The following is an 18,546-nucleotide window of genomic DNA, read 5'->3' on the forward strand; positions in this document are numbered from 1 at the left end:
ACCTACCACCGACATTCCTCTCGCCAGGTACGTTGTTACCGCCGGGTTATGGCTTTGATGCGTAATGGCAGGATACGTCAAACCAATTCCTTCGGCCACCGGCGGCCTGGCCTTTTCCCGACTCCAGTCCGACGAGATCAGAAAGATCTCCGTTAAGCGAATCCATGTCACTCCAGCGCTGGATTCTATGTTTGGTCCAGTTCCAGGAGGTCTGCATGACCCTGCCCTGGGTGCTATCCAGGCTCTGGATGCAAAGTAAGTCCTCGAACGCTGCGCTAGCTTCGGTGCTAACACCTTCAGCTGCTCTACTTGTCGCATGAATGCGATCCACTGTACCGGGCACTGCGGACATATTGAACTTCCTGTCACTTGCTATCATCCACAGTACATTGACTCTACTCTACGCCTTCTCCGTGCGAAATGTGCCTACTGTCATCGCTTCAAAGCTGCAGAGAACTTTGTCAATCAAACGGTGTGCTCCCTCCGGCTGTTGCAATATGGATTGGTGGAGGAGTACCACAATATACAGAATATTCACCTCAGAGGAGGACTGCCAAGGACACCGAGGAAGACTGGCCCAGACCAGATGGTTGAAGATGTGGCGGAAATCGAACCGGAGGAAGAGATTGCGGAGCTTATTGACCGGAGAACGAGAATGACAACGCGTGCCATCAAATTAGCGCGAAGAGAGAAACGGATCGATGACCAGGCTCTCGTCCGAAACACTATCGCTATCGCTGCCCGAAAGCATGTAATCGCCTCTTTCCTCAAGGAGGTCCCCAATCTGAAGAAATGCGCCAACTGCGGTGGTGCCAACATCTCCTATAGAAAAGATAGGAGCGTCAAGATCTTCAGACAGCCGCTAGCAAGGAAGCAAAAGGAAGCCATGTATGTCCTTGGGAAAAAGGCGCCAAACCCTTTGCTGTTTCTCCACTCCGAACAGACTCAGAGAGATGAGGTCAAAAAGACCGCCATGGTCAACGGACATCATGACGAGGATATCGAGATGTCCGACCAAGACGAGGTTGAGGATGCAGAACTACATGGAGCTGAAGAAGAAATCGCTATGCGTAATGCACTCGAGACGTCATCCAAGTCGAAGAAAGCGGACATCGAGGATGAGGACGACGTACAAGCATACATGACAACGAGCGAGGTACATGCTGCCTTGACCCTACTATTTGACCGGGAGCAGGAAGTCCTTCAGCTGTTGTATGCATCTCAGCCTGGTCGAAAAACGGTTCGCGTATCTCCGGACATGTTTTTTGTCACCGCGATTCTGGTTCCGCCCAACAGATTTCGACCTTTGGCTAGGCATGGACCTAATCAAATGCTGGAGAATCAACTAAATACGGTTCTGAACAAAATCATCAAGGCGGCTGGTGATGTTCAGCGCATCTCACGGGAGTCGAAAAGAGCAAAGGTTGACCCAACTGTAAGACCAAGGAACTTGAACGAGAGCTTGCAAGCCGCAATTGTCCTTCAAGAGGCAGTAAATGCGCTGATAGATTCCCCTACACCTGCTTCAGGCCGGCCAACCGACCAAGGCATAAAGCAAGTTCTGGAGAAGAAGGAGGGCCTTTTCCGAATGCACATGATGGGGAAGCGCGTCAACTTCGCTGCTCGCAGTGTCATATCGCCCGATCCGAACATCGAAACCAACGAAATCGGTGTACCTCTTGTTTTCGCAAAGAAATTGACCTACCCCGAACCAGTGACGAGTCACAATTTCGAAGAGCTTAGCAAGGCGGTGATAAATGGTACCGAAAAATACCCTGGGGCCGCAGCTATTGAGAATGAGAACGGGATGGTTCTCAGCTTGAAGCGCAAGACCATTGAACAAAGAAGAGCCCTCGCAAAGCAATTGATGACTTCGACCGCCCCCGGAGCAAAGGGGGAGAATGGCAAAAAGGTGTACCGGCATCTTCAAACAGGCGACGTGGTTATCATGAATCGTCAGCCGACTCTGCACAAGCCATCCATGATGGGTCACCGTGCACGCGTGCTAACGAACCAAAAGACCATTCGCATGCATTATGCGAACTGCAACACTTACAACGCCGACTTCGACGGCGATGAGATGAACATGCATTTTCCTCAGAATGAGCTCGCTCGAACCGAAGCCCTTCAAATCGCGGACACGGATCACCAGTATCTGTCTGCAACTGCAGGCAAACCCTTACGTGGGTTGATTCAAGACCATATATCCATGGGTGTTCAATTTACCAGCCGGGACGTTTTCTTCGATCGAGACCAATATCAACAGTTACTTTACAGCTGTCTCAGGCCGGAAGATTACAATACCGTGTTTGACAAGATCCAAATGGTGGCGCCGGCGGTTTTAAAGCCGAAAATGCTATGGACCGGCAAGCAAGTGATCACGACAGTTTTGAAAAATATCACTCCTGAAAGATTCCGTGGCATCAACCTTACGAGCAAATCATCTACATCGTCAGACTCGTGGGGCGAAAAGACGTCTGAGGAACCTGGGCAATGGACTGTTAGCAGGAATAAGGTGGTATTCAGAGACACGGAACAAGTGGTGATTTTCAAAGACGGCGAGCACCTTTGCGGAATTCTTGACAAGAGCCAACTCGGTCCCAGCGCTGGTGGTCTGATCCATTCCGTACACGAGGTCTATGGACATATCACTGCGGGCAAACTAATGAGCATCCTCGGCCGACTTCTCACAAGATTCCTCAATGAGAGGGCCTGGACTTGTGGAATGGACGATCTCTATCTAACACCTGAAGGCGACAAGGAACGGCGACAAGAATTGAACAAGGCGAAGCAAATGGGTTTGGAGGTTTCGGCCGAGTATGTGACATTGAAGTCTGGCGAGGTCGACCAAGAAAACCCCGAACTGCTTAGTCGCCTTGAAAGCGTACTTCGCAACGATGAGCAGCTCAATGGTTTGGACCAGGTTTACAAGGCCAAAGTGAAGTCGATCACGGACGCTGTCTCAAAAGCCTGCCTGCCTGCTGGGCTTCGGAAGCCATTCCCTCGAAATCAGATGCAAGCAATGACGATCTCTGGAGCCAAAGGTTCCAGTGTCAATGCAAATCTCATCTCTTGCAATCTAGGTCAGCAGGTTCTGGAAGGGCGCAGAGTTCCTGTGATGGTCAGTGGCAAGACGCTGCCGTCCTTCCGAGCCTTTGACACGGAGCCAGCTGCTGGTGGGTATGTGTCAGGACGATTCTTAACGGGTATTAAACCACAAGAATACTACTTCCACGCCATGTCTGGCAGAGAGGGTTTGATTGATACCGCTGTGAAAACGTCCAAATCCGGGTATCTGCAGCGCTGCATCGTCAAAGGGCTTGAAGGTCTTCGAACCGAGTACGACACGTCGGTGCGAGAAAGTTCAAACGGAAGTATCATTCAGTTCTTGTACGGAGAAGATGGACTCGAAGTCACCAAGCAGAAGCATCTGAAAGAGTTTACTTTCCTTGCTGAAAATCACCACTCGGTTGCAACACTTATGAATGCAGAGGAGGTGATTCACAAACTGCCGCTATCAGAGTTGGAAGAGGAACAGAAGAAGATTCTGAGGTCACTGAAGAAATCCAAGCAGAAGGATCCATTGACTGCTTCTTTCAGCCCCGCAAGCCATTTAGGAAGCACTTCCGAGTCATTTGCGATGGCGTTGAATGACTATGTCAAGAAGGACCCGAATAGATTGATCAAGGACAAAAAGACGAACCCTAACGGTGTGCTCAGCAAGAAGACGTTTCGAGCCGTTATGGACCTGAAGTACATGAAGTCCATTGTCGATGCCGGGGAGGCAGTCGGGGTCGTCGCAGCACAATCTGTGGGAGAACCTTCGACCCAGATGACATTGAATACTTTCCACTTGGCCGGCCACTCAGCAAAGAACGTCACCCTCGGTATTCCTCGACTACGGGAGATCATCATGACTGCCAGCGCCAACATCATGACCCCAACAATGACACTCAAGCCCATCGAAGAGTTGAACATTGCTGAAGGAGAACGCTTCGCCAAAAGCATCAGCCGCCTGCCGCTCTCCTATGTCATTAATGACATGTCTGTCACCGAGAGGACTGGTGGGGGCGTAGGACATGAGAACGAAAGAGTCTACGACATTCGAATAGACCTGTATGACCCAGAGGAGTACGAGGAGGAATATGCCATTAAAAGGGTAGACGTCCAACGATGCTTCGAAAGGATGTTCCTACCTAGACTGGATAAGATGATCAAAGCCGAACTCAAGAAGAAGGCCAAAGAGGCAGACCGCTCAGAGGTCACGGCAGCTGTTCCAAACGTTGGCACGTCGGTGGGTGTCTCCGGGGAAGCTAGAACAAGAGGCCCAAGAGCTACTGAAAATGAAGGTGGCGAAGACGACATTGATGAAGAAGCCGACCCCGACGATGCCAAAGACATGGCCGCCAGACGTAGAAGAGAGAACACGTTCGACGAGCCCGACGAAGAGGAAGATGCCATAGCACGGGAATCAGACGACGAAGGGATGAGTGACGACAATGGCGATATGGACGAGGAAGGAGAGACACTCCGCGCTCGCCAAACAGCGAAATCTAAGAACGCGCAAAACCTTCGAGAATTGGACCCTGACGACGAAGGAGATGACGCTGAAGATTCGGCAGATGAGGCGCGAGTCAACCAGCTGAAGAGTCAACTAGACCACCTCAAACGTTTCATCTTCGCAAGAAACCAGGGCAAATCCTGTCGCATTGTCCTCAGTTACGACTCCAGAACGCCGAAACTACTTCTCCTTCCTCTTCTCGAAAAGTGCGCGCACACGTCAGTCATTCAATCAATCCCTGGTCTGGGTGTTTGCACACAGTTCATGGAGGAAGTTCACGGGCCTGACGGCAGACCGGTCAGACGCATTGATCCAGAGACAAACAAGGAGGAGATCGTCAAACAACCAATGATCACCACCGAAGGGGTCAATTTACTCGCGATGCGCGACTACCAGGACCAGATCTACCCGCATTCCATCTACACCAACTCAGTTCACGATATGCTGAAGTACTATGGTGTCGAAGCTGCGCGGGCGACGATTGTCAAGGAAATAGACGGTGTGTTCAAAGGGCACGGAATTGGTGTAGATACACGGCACTTGAGTCTGATCGGCGATGCTATGACGCATTCCGGCAGCTATCAACCTTTCAACCGGCACGGTCTCGTAAAAGAAGGAGGAAGTGTGTTGGCAAAGATGAGCTTCGAGACGGTCATGGGATTCCTCAAGGATGCAGTATTGTTCGGCGAACGGGATCCCTTGCTTGGACCCAGTGCACGCATTGTGGCAGGGAGGAGAGGCAATATTGGCACGGGAGCGTTTGATGTAGTCATGCCTGTACATTGAAGGGAGTTTTGGTTTGAAGCAGGAGTACTTGGTACATGTTTAATGAAATGATTTGGGTGGGACAATATTGGACATGGCCGGCGGTATGGGCAGGGAAACGTCTCTCCCGAGAGCCACTGGGGTTTATTCGCCATGCGGTTCCGATTCTGGAAGACACTTGAAACAGTTCAACCCTGCGCCGATGGTGCAACACTCCTTGCGACCGACTTGTCCCCAAAGGGCAGAAGCATTCTGGAAAAGGATGAAGCCGGTGTTCATGGTGTCTCCTCGACAATGACCGACTTCTGGCGACTACGAGTATACTGCAGCGTACTATGAGGAGGAGAGCTGCAAATCCAACGGCGGCCCAGTTCCTATAACGGCCCGCGACAAGCATTTCATTTCCCGGAACAACCCACCAGTGCTGAGGCTCTAACACGGCCGAGTTTGGCACAAACGGCAGCTAGTAAACGGAAACACCTCTCGCTTGTGCAGGAAAGGAAGAAAGGAGAGTCCCAGCTCTGCCTCGAACAGGAAGCAGGAGTTGTCACTGAGACCGGCTCCATTCAGACCCGGTTTCCCGAAAAAGCAGACGAACAACACTTCGGCATGATTCCGAGAATAGCGCCCTTTGCATTCTCAAGGCCGTGCCTCGAAACAGGGAATGTCGAGGGAATGAGGTCCCCTAGTAGTAGGACGGTCACAACTGAGCCTCCCTCGAAACTACCTCCTCCTTGTACTTGGTACTCTAGCACCTAGCTAGCGGTGCAGTGGTTGAGGAACATCCCCAATTAATACGAGCAGACTAAAACCCCAAATAGGTTTCTCCTTCGGCACTTGTTATCATCGTCTGTCGCCATCCGAGGGACGGATCCAATCGATTGACAGTACCAGTATACCAAGTTTACTTTAGGATACCATACGAATCCTTGGGTCCTCGCTCAGACCTGTCAAACCACTGTTACCGCCAGGCTGACTTTCCGAGCACTTCCTTCTCGACGAGGAGTGAGCAGGAGATTAGCAAGAGGACTTTTCCCGGCAGATTGTTTCTCTGGATGGACCTATTGATCCTGTTGGAGCGAGCAAAGTCAAATTAGGATTCTAGCGTGCCTTGCAGGAAGCCATGGCGATCCCCCGACCCATGGGGCCGTTATTTGTCTTTGCTGATGCATGTCTCGACTCTGTTTTGCGGTAGGATGAATAGGTCGACTTTGGCGGAGATCCATGAGCAGGGATGGGCTTCTAAGATTTTTCATGTCGTCACGTTCCGTCTGGACGGCAGTTCTGCATTCAGTCTCTACGCTTTTGTCAACTGGACTGCAGGAAGATTGTTCCTTTGTTCATCGGGCGAGTACGATTCATATCTTTTGTCTCTGCACTCTGGACCTTTCGTACATATGGTTACGAATATAACCGCCGTTGGCTCCACCTTTACACATCCATGAAGACCAAGAAGAGTCTACTGGGGCTAGAGCATGAGGTTCCTTGCACGAGTAGCGGTAGGTATCCCTGCTGTTGACCCGCACGACCTGTCTAACTATCGAACAGACCCTTGACAGTGGTGAGCCTCAACTTGTCCCGATGCTGGTATTCCACACCGATAATTAGACCTACCGGTCTTGCTATGTGTTCAGCATTCTGCTCCACCAATCTCTGAGCCTCGAGCTGGCCCCCTCCTCGGAGACTTGCGTTGCGTATAGCAGCAAGCCTAATCCGGGGAAGTTTGGTGCAAATATCTAGGTTGGTACTATGTATGTCTCTGCTCCGTCTCGCGTATCCAAGCAGCCGTGGTCCTCCCGTATTCCTTCTGCTCTCTTGAGACTCATTACCCCGGATTTCTCACTTTTGGTTCTGACCATAGACCAGCGTCGCCAGCCATTGACCCTGTCAATGAGTCTTAGCCAGTGTACTAGTACGGCCGGCAGCTTGGGGACAAGCTGTCTTGCAGCCTCAGAACATTGTGGGAATTCTTACCTTTTGTACATGCATTGTTTCCAGGTTTTCTTTACGCCTTCAAATCCCTCGCGGCGCTCGTTTTTCGAGTCCATATCTTTCCCTTGCTCTCCCTCAAGTGTCGACTTCGGCTGAACTTGTTGATTGTCGAGCTGGGGTCGCGTCTCTTGATTTGCATTGCCGTCTCGCACATTGCCATGCAGGATGGGACTCGAACGTGGTTTGCACGCCGTGGTGACAGCTGCCGTCTTCAATACATTCGCGTTTGTCTTCATCGTGCTCCGGTGCATTTCTCGCTTTATGATCGTCCACCAGGCTGGGCCTGAGGATTATTTGATCATCTTCGCTTTGGTTCTCTCATTTGGTCTCACGGTGACGATTGTGCTTCGTGAGTACTTGAAGGTGTCTCCGGGAAACTCCTCCTCAACTGACACTACTTGATTTTTCTCAGAGAAAAATTGCGGTTTGGGTCGACATGCCGATACGGTCAGCGAAGAAGACAACGAGACCCTGTCAAAGGTATCCATCCAGCTTGATCCATTCCCATGGGCAACCACTCGTATCCTGCTAACAACCGATGGCAGCTACTCTACGCGAGCATCATCCTCTATAACTTGGGGTTGTTCTTGGTCAAGGACTCAATCCTCTACCAGTACTTGAGATTCTTTGTTGACAGGCGCTACCGTCTCGCCGCATGGGTTCTCATCATTTCCATATGTGTCGCTGGGGTAGCATTCATCCTGACCTCTTGCTTCTCCTGTTGGCCCATTGCCTTTTACTGGGACAAGACCATCAAAGGCGGCCACTGCATTGACCTCATGGCCTTCTGGTTCAGCTTGTCCGGCTTCAACATCGTCACGGACCTAGCGGTCTGGGTGCTCCCGATGCCTGTGCTGAAGAGCCTGAGACTCCCAAGGAAGCAGAAGTTCAGCTTGATCGTGGTGTTCTCGCTGGGTGGGTTGTATGCTTGAACCAGTCCCGGTCCTTGACAATGGCAGATTCTTTGTCCGGCTGACACCCCACAACAGCGGCTGTATCACGGGCATGCTCCGTCTCCACGCCCTATACATCGCAAGCATCTCGACCGACCTCACCTACGACAACGTCGGCGCCGCGACCTGGTCAGCTGCCGAGCTCAACGTCGGCATCATGTGCGCGTGTATCCCCGCCATGAGACCCGTCATCAACTGGATGTTCCCATTCCTACTTTCCTCATCGCGTTACAATCGCGATTCCAACCCGTACCCCCCGAGGACGTCGTACCTACGACATGACAGCGTTGTCGAGATGTCGCAGGTGGCCAAGGCCCAGAGCGAAGTGAGCCGAGGCGACACGGCCCGCTTCGACCGGGGACACGATCCGAATGCGATCCGCATCAAGAACGAGTGGTCTGTCAGTGAAAGCGAACGAGTTTGATGTCTTGTGTGATCAGGTTCCAGCCAGGGAAGGGAAAGAGACATACGAGACGGGATTATGACGGGATTGAAAACAAACTGCGAAACTGCGAAGCTGCGAAGCTGCGAAGGATCGCAGGATATAAAATAGGTGGAGATTTCGCGAAGAGGACCACAATGACCTCGTGTATGGGTCATGCTATGACCTGCTCAAAGGTTATGGCTGCATTGACGAGAATCACGGCGAGTGTGGCAGCCACTGATACCCACTTGCTACCATTTCCTCACAACGCTATGTATACGGACGATCCTGGGACGGCACTTTTTTTCGTTAGTTGGGCGTCTGTGCGGATCCATTTCTGTCGGCTTACACAAGGCCCCAATGTCGTTTGGGCGTGGTCATCTGCTACATTCGAGCATACGGGGGTCGGCGTTGCTGGCATTTTGTCCATTTTTTCCAGCGCAGAGAAGAACACTAAATATCAGGGCGTCCTCCATGATCTACGCGGATAAGGACAAGAACAAGAATAAAAACAAGAAAGTATTTCTATTTCCATGTCTAGGGTCATATTTTGTCCATTGGCTTCTGCTGTTGCGGGCCCCCTTCTACACCCCATTCTTCACCTTCCCGCCCGTCCGCTCCGCCTCCAACAGCGCAATGGTGTCCTGCGTGATTGAATCCAGGTTAGAAATGGTCGAGCCGGGCCCCTCGGGCATCGGACTGTCGATGTAGACCCTTCGGGTAAAATTCTTCAGCGTCTCCAAGACGGTGCCGCCCTCGTAATCGCCGTTCTCGACCAGTTCCAGCATGACGGCCGCCTGCTCCTCCGGGGTGATCCAGACGTCCTTTTCCGTCGCCGCCTTGAGCTTCTCTGGGTGGTCGGACCATAGCGGCGTGTACACCATCCCCGGGGCGACGGCGACCACTTTGATCCCAAACTCCTCGTGCAAGGGGGCGAGAGATCTCACAAGGGCTGAGACGCCCGATTTCGCCGCACTGTATATAGGCTGGTTGAACAGCATGCGTTGTGCGGCGAGGGAGGAGATGTTGAGGATCACGCCGACCGTGCCGCCGGCTTTGCGGCCCTTGGAGCGGGTGATTTGGTCGCGGATGGCCAGGCGCGTGCCTTTGATGAGGGCCCCGAGGTTGATGTCCAGGGACTTGTAACTCTCTGTCTCTGTGTCGGTCCAGAAGTTGGACCATGACTGGCAAGACACGATTAGAGGGAGAGACCAGAGTTGAAGAGGAGAGAGGGGTCAGTCAGGGAAGAAAGGGGTCGTGGCTGGAGACACACCGGTTCAAAGACGCCAGCACCGTTACACACAATATCGAGAGCACCGAGTTCGGTCTGTGCACGTTTAAACAGGGCCTCAAGTTCGCTCCAGTTGGACACGTCGGTCTTCTGGAACAACAGCTTCGTCGGGCGTGGCTCTTTGGCGAGTTCCTTTAACGCGGCAGATTCTTGCAGGTCGCCCACGATGACATTGGCGCCTTTGCTGACGAGCAGCTTGACGAAGGCGAGGTTGATGCCTGCGGAATCACGACTCGAGGGTCAGTTTGGGTTCTGGAATGCAGGGAGGTTTGGATCGTGTTGTACCTGATGCGCCGCCTGTGACGATTGCATTCTTGCCTGCGACGGGAAAGGACATGGTGAGGCTCTGAGGTTCGGAGGAGTTGGTGGTCCTGATCCTAGCGATTCTGTGTCATTCAACCTGTTGGACTTGGGCGCAGACATGAATTCGAATCTGGACTTTGACCTCCTCATCTCCTCAGACATCGCAATCATGGACCAGATGCCCTCGGCCAACATCACAACATCACCAGCACCAGATCTTGGGGAACATTGGGGAAACAGGGACAAGTGCTCCAGTCACAACCAATCCTCTCGCTACTCGTGTTACTTTATTTGGTCTTTTGCATCAAGTCCCTCGGTTCTCCGCTCGGTCGTCAAGCCAAGAGAAACTCTCGTCCATCGTCCTCCTCCACCTCCACGTCCATACAAGGCTGGAGTCACCAATCAAAGTCACCAACCTCGATTCGGGAAGGACTGTCGTTCAGAGAGGGGAGCGGAGTCAGCGGTCTCAGTGTCAGGGGATAGGGTCAACCCCATGATACCCAAAGAGCTGGTTCGCTAGAGCACAAACGGCGCAGATTGGGCCCTCGTTGGGATGCTTGGATGGTACAAGAACCTCGCAACGCCTTGGCCCTCGGATCGTCTCCTCCGTCCAGCCATCCAGTTGGTGCAAGTGAGGGACTAAAGCCGAGAGAAATGGATCCTCTCGCCATTGCTATTACCTTTGACCTCCTACCTCGACGCTCTCGGCTATACCAAGCACAACAACAGGCTCGCTTGACCACATCACCACACCACCCAATGCCACAGCACTCGTATCCCAGACTTTTGGCGGAAAATCCAACCGTGCTCGTGGCCTCTCCTAGCTATGGTTGTCTCCAAAGATCACGCCGTCTCCAAGGTTGTCCTCGTGGGGTCTCCTATTGCTGCTCAATACGAACCATGGCCTTTCCAACGACACATCTTGGTACACAACATCTCAGTTTAGTTGGCAAACTCTCTTGAGATCACTGCCCTTCCCCAAGGTTCCCCAAACATCCTCCAAACATGATGGGAAGACGTCGTCCTGGACCTGCTTTGATCTTCTCTGGCCAGGCGAGAAAAAGACTGCGTGGTACAGAGTCTCTGGAAGCGATGCCTGTCTCGGTCTCCACTCTGGGGTATACAGGTGCAAATCCTGGAAAGGTGGCAATTTGCTCTCTAGCCTCCTGCAGGGTTATATAATTGCATCCCTTGGGATGCGATCTTCCCTGTCAAGGGTCATTCAAGTTCTCCTCGTGGATACCTCTGAACAGTCCTTGCGCAAAGCAAAATGGCTCTTTCCGCAGCGACACTTCGTTTGTTGGTAAGTTGATACCGCTTTGCGACATCTGGAACCATATACTCATTCCGTCAAAGATCGTCATCTTCGTCGCCCTTGGGAGCACAACCTACGGTTACTGTGCCTCCATCATCAGCACTACCCTGGCACAGCCCTCCTTTATCGCTTACTTTGACCTTGACACTCGGTCCAATGCCACCGATCTGACCGGGTCCATCTTTGGCCTGTTCCAGACCGGTGGCTTCTTTGGCACATTGTCGTGTTTGAAGTCGGCTGACTGGTTGGGTCGACGCAAAGCACTCTTCTATGCAGGGTTGGTCACCACCGTAGGCGGAGGTCTTCAGGCTGGGAGCGTCAACATTGGAATGTACATCTTTGCACGGTTCCTCACTGGTGTCGGTATTGGTTAGTTGACCCTCTTTGTATTGTCTTCGAAGGAGACTAATCTTCTCGGACAGGTGCTCTCGTCACTCTTGTGCCGCTCTACCAGAGCGAGATTGCGCCCCCCAAGATTCGAGGCTTCCTAGTCGCCATGCACGGTGTGATGCTGTGTGTTGGCTACTCAGCCGCCAGCTGGGTTGGGTTAGGGTTCTACTTTGTCGATGCTGGCGGGGCACAATGGAGACTCCCCCTGGCTATCCAGGCGCTTTGGCCTGCGGTGCTTTCTGCGGGAGTTTTGTTCCTGCCCGAATCTCCTCGATGGCGTAAGTTACTTATTGGTGCCGGTGCGATCCCTATACTGATGAATCGCAAACAGTGCTGGATCACGATCGCTACGAAGAGGCATTCGAATCCTTCAAACGCGTGCGCGCCGAGTCGTCCGACGCCTTCTTGAGCGACGAGGCCGCTCTCAGAGCCGACTTTGCCATCCTCCGCGAGCAGATCATATTTGAGAAACAACAGCAACTGTCCCTGTGGGATATTTTCCGCCTGCCACATTATCGCAAGAGGCTCATTGTCGGGTTTGTGACCATGGTCGCTCCCCAGGTCACCGGCACGCAGATTATTTACAGTATGTTTTTCTGGATTTTGCGTCCCCTCTGGAATAACGATTCTAACGCTCATGGTTTAGACTACGGGTCGCAGCTGTATAAGAGTCTCGGGTTTAATACCCTCGAACAACTCCTCCTGAGCTGTGGATGGATCACTTTCTCGCCCTTTGGGAACTGGTTCAATGGCCTGGTCGTGGATAGAGTCGGCCGAGTGCGGATGCTGCGTACGCAATGATACCCTCTTTCTCCTCATGAATCTCTGGAATATCGACTAATTGTGACAGTGATTGGAATCATCGGCTGCGTGCTCTGTCTTGTGGGCGAGGTCATCACGCTCGCGCAGCTCGACAAGGGTGAGAACAAGGCCGCCACCAATGCCGCTGTCTTCTTCCTGTTTTTGTTTGTCGGTTTCTACGCAAGTTTCATGTAAGCCCCCACCTAATTGTACCAGTGTTGCAGGACTCGGCAGAGATTCTGCCCTTCATAGGACTTTGAGCTCAAGGCTAACGACGACACAGCGATGCGACCACATACATCTACGCTTCGGAGATCTGGCCAACTCCCATCCGGGCGAAGGGGCTGGCATTGTCCATCTCGGGCCTGTTTCTCTCGTCACTGGCCATTCTTCAGGGGTAAGTTCGCCCTTTACATCTTCCCATCCACCTGCCCCTGTACATTTCATTCCGATACGTATACTGACTGGCTGTATTTGCGTCACACAGCGCTCCAGCCGGTTTCGCCAACATCGGCTGGCGATACTACCTGGTCTTCATCTCCGTCACCTCTGTCATGGTTGTCTTTATGTTTTTCTATTTCCCCGAGGTAAGCATTGGAAATTGTCTCCTCGGGACAGACAGTGTCTCCCGCGCCCTTTGACTTCTGATACGTGTGACTGATAATCCGGACCACAGACCAAAAAATTGAGTCTCGAGGAAATCGGTGAGATTTTCGGTGATGAAGTCGCGCATGTCGACGCCAGCACCGCGACGGCCATGGGCGAAAAGGGCGTGACGGAGCTGCACATTGAGACTACGGATGTCAAGTAGTAAAGTTTGGGAGAGGTGGTGATTTGAGACTGGCGATCTAATTTGATATGGGTGAATGAAGGAGAGGAGCGAGGAGGACAGATTGGCAATTGATCATTGACAGTTGGGAAGTCACGATTCGACAAAGGGAAACAGTCCCTAGGAAAATGACAACAGTGGGCGGTGCAAAAATGATAATCATACCCTTGGTACCTCCAGTAGCAGCCTAGTAGGTACATGATGAACTAGCATACATAAGAGATTAATACCTCGTCTTTTAATACCATGGTCATGGTCTCTACAGAACGAAATACCCTTCACGAACATGTATCTCGCATGTGGAGTTAACCTGGCACCGGCGTCAAATTACCTGGCAGTAACAGGTCAATAAGCGAGCGAGATCTCACGAACCAGTGTGGCGGGTCGTGGTCGTGGTCGTGATCGAGCCTCATCCGTGTATTCATCCCGGTGCTGGGGTGTTGGATGGATGCATCCGCCTCAAGCGTGCGCGTGTGTAGCGACATGCATGGGTGCATGCCGCCATCGGTACGTGAGGTACATATACATAGGTATACCTTTGTGATCGTCTACCACATGGCATGGCATGGCTTGCATGTGGGAAGGGAAAGGGGGATTCGTAGCATCCCTACCGTGCCTGATTTTTGTCCTTCTATCCAGACCTGCCCTGCCCTGCCCCGATCTACCTTACTCCATCCTTCACTAGGAAGGGAATGGTATGGTATGGTATGCCATGCCATGCAATGCCAGTCGGAGAAGCCTCAGGCTGAGCCTCAGACCGAGGCCGAGGCTTAAGCCCAATCTCATTTCCATCCGCAAGAGACGCTTCAAGGTTCTGGGGAAGGGGAAAGAGAAAGTTGAAGGCGTCAAGTTGATGGAGAAAGTCTTGGAAGGGGGAGAAAGCCTTGGAAAGGGAAAGGGCAGGCAGGGGTAAAAGGGAAGGCGAAAGGGAAGGAAGGGCTGCTTGGCATTGGGGAAAGAAGAAAAGGGGTAACGCTGAGTGTGCCTCTACACTCTTGTAGTTAGGTATTCTAGGGACTTTAGGTAATGGCAACGGCATTCTTGTGCCTTGGCCGCACTATTTCAATGGCTCGATCAAGTCACTCCTGCCCTGGTTTGTTGGGGGTGGCGAGTATGGTGGCGGTCGTCGTAACGCGCTCCAAGGGTGTGCAGGGTAAACCGCGAAGTGTGAGTGTGATGGTGGTGATGGTGAGGACGAATGAAGTACAAAGATACCTTCGGTCCGATAGCTGGGATATCTCTCTACCTCCTCGTCTACCTCTACTAGGTTAACAGAATGGGTACGACGTACTCGGGCTTGATAGGGATATAGCGAGTATCAGATTCCTAACAAGGAAGTAGGTGTGGTATATGATGATATTGTAATGTATTATATAACCATGCATCCATCCCCTATACCATAATATATAGCCACCACCAAATTGCCGTACGAGGCTGAGTTTACGATCTCACACCAAAACCATTCATTTCACAAAAGGGCAAAGTACGTCTGTGGTACGTCGAGCGTCGACAATACGTACATACCATACGGACAGGGCAGGAGAAAATAGATGGACGTATCGATGGATGGACAGTCATGATGATATTACCTACTCGGCCTCCCATCAACAACGCGACAACGCCAACCACCTATACAGGTGACTCAATCATGTCAACAAAGAGGTCGGGTCTACCGAATCAAACGGAATCTAGACCTGTGCAACGTCATGGGGTATTAAGAGAATAGACATCCCTGCGCCTGAAACCTCCAGTCTACGACTCTATTCTATTCGTGGCAGATATCATGCTCCGTCTGTCGACCATTACCGCCTCACCGTGTCACCTCTCTGCGCCCCGTTTACTGATTCAAACCGGCACCAGTCATGCAGCAACAAAACTCCCTCACAACGCTCGAGGCCGTGCTGGTCGTATTGGCTCAATCGGCACCACTTCGCCAACCTCGACGTCGTGCACCGTGCTCGCCACAGTATCGGCAGTCTTTGGCCTCTCGTCAGTCCGTCCCCTGGCCTGATTCAACGCCGTCATTTCCTCGTTCTCGGCAATCCTCGTCATGCCCGCATCAGGCTTCTTCAACTCCACCCACACAATCACGACGCTCACGTAGATGATCCACACCAGCGCACCACACACGCCATATGCAATCTTCCACCCGCTCGCCCACTGGGGTCCCTTGAAGGTGGCTGCGAATTGGAAACCCAGACCGCCATCCACGATCCCGAGAAGGATCAGCACACGCCCAAGCCAGAGATGGATGTGCACAAAGTGCACCACCTTGGGAACCTTTTCGTGGAACCAGTGCAACTTCATCAGAGGCTGGAGACCCAGGAGGCCTAGAGTGACGAGGCCGATGACGCAGTGGTAGTGGTCAAGCTGTAGCGAGGAGCTCCAGTTAGCGAGAAGCTATTTGAGCAGGAGATACAAACACATCTGGTCTACTCACAGCATTGATTTTCAAACCCATCCATATCCCTAAACCCGTCGACGCCACAAACACGGCCAATGCAAACATCTGGATTGCCGCATGGATCCACACGATATGACGATGCGGCCACACTTTGACAATGATACCACCGAGAGGAAAGCAGAACAGAAATGCCGCCGCCCCCAGAGCCGCATGAGCGATCTTTGCTTCTCCAAAATATGACGGAAACTTGCTTGCCCCCTTCGACCAGGCGGCTGGGCTTGGAGCGTAGGCTGGATTAGACATTGGACTCGTAGTTGTCAGCCATGAAGACGAGGCTGAAGCGATCGGCACCGTGGGCGTCGGGGGAGATGCAGGGATGAGTTGCGCCCCAGTCAAGGTTGCTAATCATTCATGTCAGTGTCAAGTGCTGATCGTCTTTCGGCTTACAACATGCCCTTGAAAGAGTTGGCCGTAAAGAGCCTGCGGGCAGACGTACCAGAAAGGCTGACGAGCAGCAAGAACGTGCTCGACAATTTGTTCAAGGCCATATTGCTTCAAGCCGTGTAGGAATCCCAAGTCCAGCTCCCTCCAACCTCGTTGGGTGAAGGGAAACGAGCGGTTAATCGGCAGAAATCAGGAAGAGTGTAACGTCCAGACTGCAGTGGCCTCGCACAAAGAGCCCTTTGACGTTTGCAGAAATCCATTGTAGCCGCTCCCCAAAAAGGAAAAGTAGAATCTGGACTGGAATGTGAGACGCACACCGAGCGACAGGGCTCGAGCCATCCTCCCTTTGTTCTGGACAGATGAGATTGCATTGTTAACCCTGATCCAACTTTGAGCTGAGACTCATACCCTGCGCTCGGTCCAACATAACTCGTGTTATTTTTGGACAATCCCAGCAAACTATGCTCAGCTCATTGAAACTAGCGTCATGGAGCCAGCGAGCTGTTCTTCGTCCACCAATCAGCCCATCTGACAACCTTCTTTTCCCTCCTGGCCTCTTCTGCTGCAAACACCACCGCATGGCTCAATATGATCTCTTCCAGGTCACACCCGACCAGTTCCCTTTGTGCTTGGGCGATATCCATTGTTCCAGCATTGACGTTCTGGACAGCTTGGACAAAGGCTCCAGCCAGACCCCAATCACCGCCGCCGTGGCTCTTCTCCACCTCTGGTGCCTGTTTGGGAATATCATGCACAGTCGTTTTCCCATTAGCAAATGTGTGCACGGTGATCTTGTGTGAGTCGTAGCTGATTTCGCCAAGTGTCCCGTAAATCCATCCTCGCCGTTCGCATTGCGCCTGGGTCGGATAAGTCATGTGGAACAGCGCCCTCTTCGGTCCCCGACCGAGATCCTGGCCGTGTTCGGGATCTTCTTCCCACTCCATTGTCACAACCTGGTCATCAACCACATCATTATCTGCTTCGTACACGCAACGGCCATACCAACTCCGTCCTGCAACGACATTGTCAGGAGTAGTGGCTTTGTCGTAGTCCTCTGCAAGCCTTTCCATAAGTTGCCCTTCCGCCGCATTCCAGCCCTTCGTTGACACAATGTCTTCGATTTCGGGCACCACGATCTTGAGAGGCCAGCCAGTATCTTTCTCCTGCCGAAGCCACCGATCGCGGTAGAGCTTCTTCGCAGAGTAGATGCAATCTGGCTCCGCAGGGCAGGAAAGGCAATTAGTCGCCGCACCTGCAGCCTTTGGCTTTCTCGCTCGGCGGAAATGCGTAAGGGCTCCATTGCTGGATACGGTGGAGGGGAAATGGGGGATTGGTCCGGTCAGAGCACTGGGCGAACAGAGCAGCCACAGGATGAAGTCAATATCGTGGCCGGATTTGGTGAGGAGTGAGCCAACACCTTCTGGAGTAGAGCGGCGCCAGTTTCCGCGAACATAAGAGTGCGAGAAATGCCACCACCCGACGGGCTCAGTGTGTTCAATGGAGACAATCTCACCAATGGCCTGGTCACGAGTCAACAGCTTGCGCAGGAGGATGTTATGGGGTGAGTAATGCAGCACATGGCCGATCGAAACCACTTTCGGAGGATATTTAGACAACGCCGAGGAGATAGACAGACAGTCGGACAGGGACAAGGCCAAAGGTTTCTCGCAGAGGATGTGGAGGTTCAAGGGTGCAATGGCACGGATTATAGGGGCATGTGTCTCGTCCAGAGTGCATATGAAGACTCCAGTTATAGGGACATAGCCGGGCTCGGGTCCTCCAGCCTTGTCTGCGTCTTCCCTGCGTCTCTTCTCCCATGCCACCCACTCTTCCCATGGCCCAAAGGACTGATGTTCCGTAGGTTGTCCATCTCTTCCCCAAATGTAACGTCTTCCAAATTCTTGTCGCTTGAAGGGGTCAACCTCCGCTACGGCGGCAATCGTGCCTGATGTCGAGGCTTCAACGGCACGGGCATATGCATTGCCTCGAGATCCAGCCCCGATGACAAGAAATTGCGGTGGATGTGGGGGTGGTTCGATGGAGCCCATTGTGGTCAGGGTCGTGGATGGCAGTG

At 52.5% G+C, this 18,546-nt stretch overlaps 6 protein-coding genes across 6 annotated transcripts; 3 read left to right on the forward strand and 3 right to left on the reverse strand.

Moving 5' to 3' along the window:
- Nucleotides 1–64: 64 nt before the first annotated feature.
- Z517_07342 (uncharacterized protein) lies at nt 65–5,347 on the forward strand (the record flags this gene model as incomplete). Its single annotated transcript, XM_013429080.1, has 2 exons — nt 65–255; nt 301–5,347. 2 exons carry the CDS (start codon nt 65–67, stop codon nt 5,345–5,347), a joined length of 5,238 nt encoding a protein of 1,745 aa, XP_013284534.1.
- Nucleotides 5,348–7,483: 2,136 nt separating this feature from the next.
- Z517_07343 (uncharacterized protein) lies at nt 7,484–8,695 on the forward strand (the record flags this gene model as incomplete). Its single annotated transcript, XM_013429081.1, has 4 exons — nt 7,484–7,667; nt 7,731–7,798; nt 7,864–8,240; nt 8,308–8,695. 4 exons carry the CDS (start codon nt 7,484–7,486, stop codon nt 8,693–8,695), a joined length of 1,017 nt encoding a protein of 338 aa, XP_013284535.1.
- A 584-nt stretch (nt 8,696–9,279) lies between these two features.
- Z517_07344 (uncharacterized protein) lies at nt 9,280–10,323 on the reverse strand (the record flags this gene model as incomplete). The annotated part of the gene is made up of 3 exons (XM_013429082.1): nt 9,280–9,879; nt 9,969–10,204; nt 10,272–10,323. 3 exons carry the CDS (start codon nt 10,321–10,323, stop codon nt 9,280–9,282), a joined length of 888 nt encoding a protein of 295 aa, XP_013284536.1.
- A 1,236-nt stretch (nt 10,324–11,559) lies between these two features.
- On the forward strand, nt 11,560–13,606 carry Z517_07345 (uncharacterized protein; the record flags this gene model as incomplete). The annotated part of the gene is made up of 9 exons (XM_013429083.1): nt 11,560–11,592; nt 11,646–11,973; nt 12,027–12,272; nt 12,326–12,580; nt 12,641–12,784; nt 12,845–12,986; nt 13,079–13,192; nt 13,283–13,382; nt 13,472–13,606. The coding sequence occupies 9 exons, from the start codon at nt 11,560–11,562 to the stop codon at nt 13,604–13,606; spliced, it is 1,497 nt and encodes a 498-aa protein (XP_013284537.1).
- Nucleotides 13,607–15,505: 1,899 nt separating this feature from the next.
- On the reverse strand, nt 15,506–16,331 carry Z517_07346 (uncharacterized protein; the record flags this gene model as incomplete). The annotated part of the gene is made up of 2 exons (XM_013429084.1): nt 15,506–15,994; nt 16,065–16,331. 2 exons carry the CDS (start codon nt 16,329–16,331, stop codon nt 15,506–15,508), a joined length of 756 nt encoding a protein of 251 aa, XP_013284538.1.
- A 626-nt stretch (nt 16,332–16,957) lies between these two features.
- Nucleotides 16,958–18,520, reverse strand: Z517_07347 (uncharacterized protein; the record flags this gene model as incomplete). Its single annotated transcript, XM_013429085.1, has 1 exon — nt 16,958–18,520. One exon carries the CDS (start codon nt 18,518–18,520, stop codon nt 16,958–16,960), a length of 1,563 nt encoding a protein of 520 aa, XP_013284539.1.
- Nucleotides 18,521–18,546: the final 26 nt, after the last annotated feature.

This window comes from Fonsecaea pedrosoi, assembly GCF_000835455.1.
Source record: "Fonsecaea pedrosoi CBS 271.37 unplaced genomic scaffold supercont1.4, whole genome shotgun sequence".
In the NCBI taxonomy this organism is placed as follows: domain Eukaryota; kingdom Fungi; phylum Ascomycota; class Eurotiomycetes; order Chaetothyriales; family Herpotrichiellaceae; genus Fonsecaea; species Fonsecaea pedrosoi.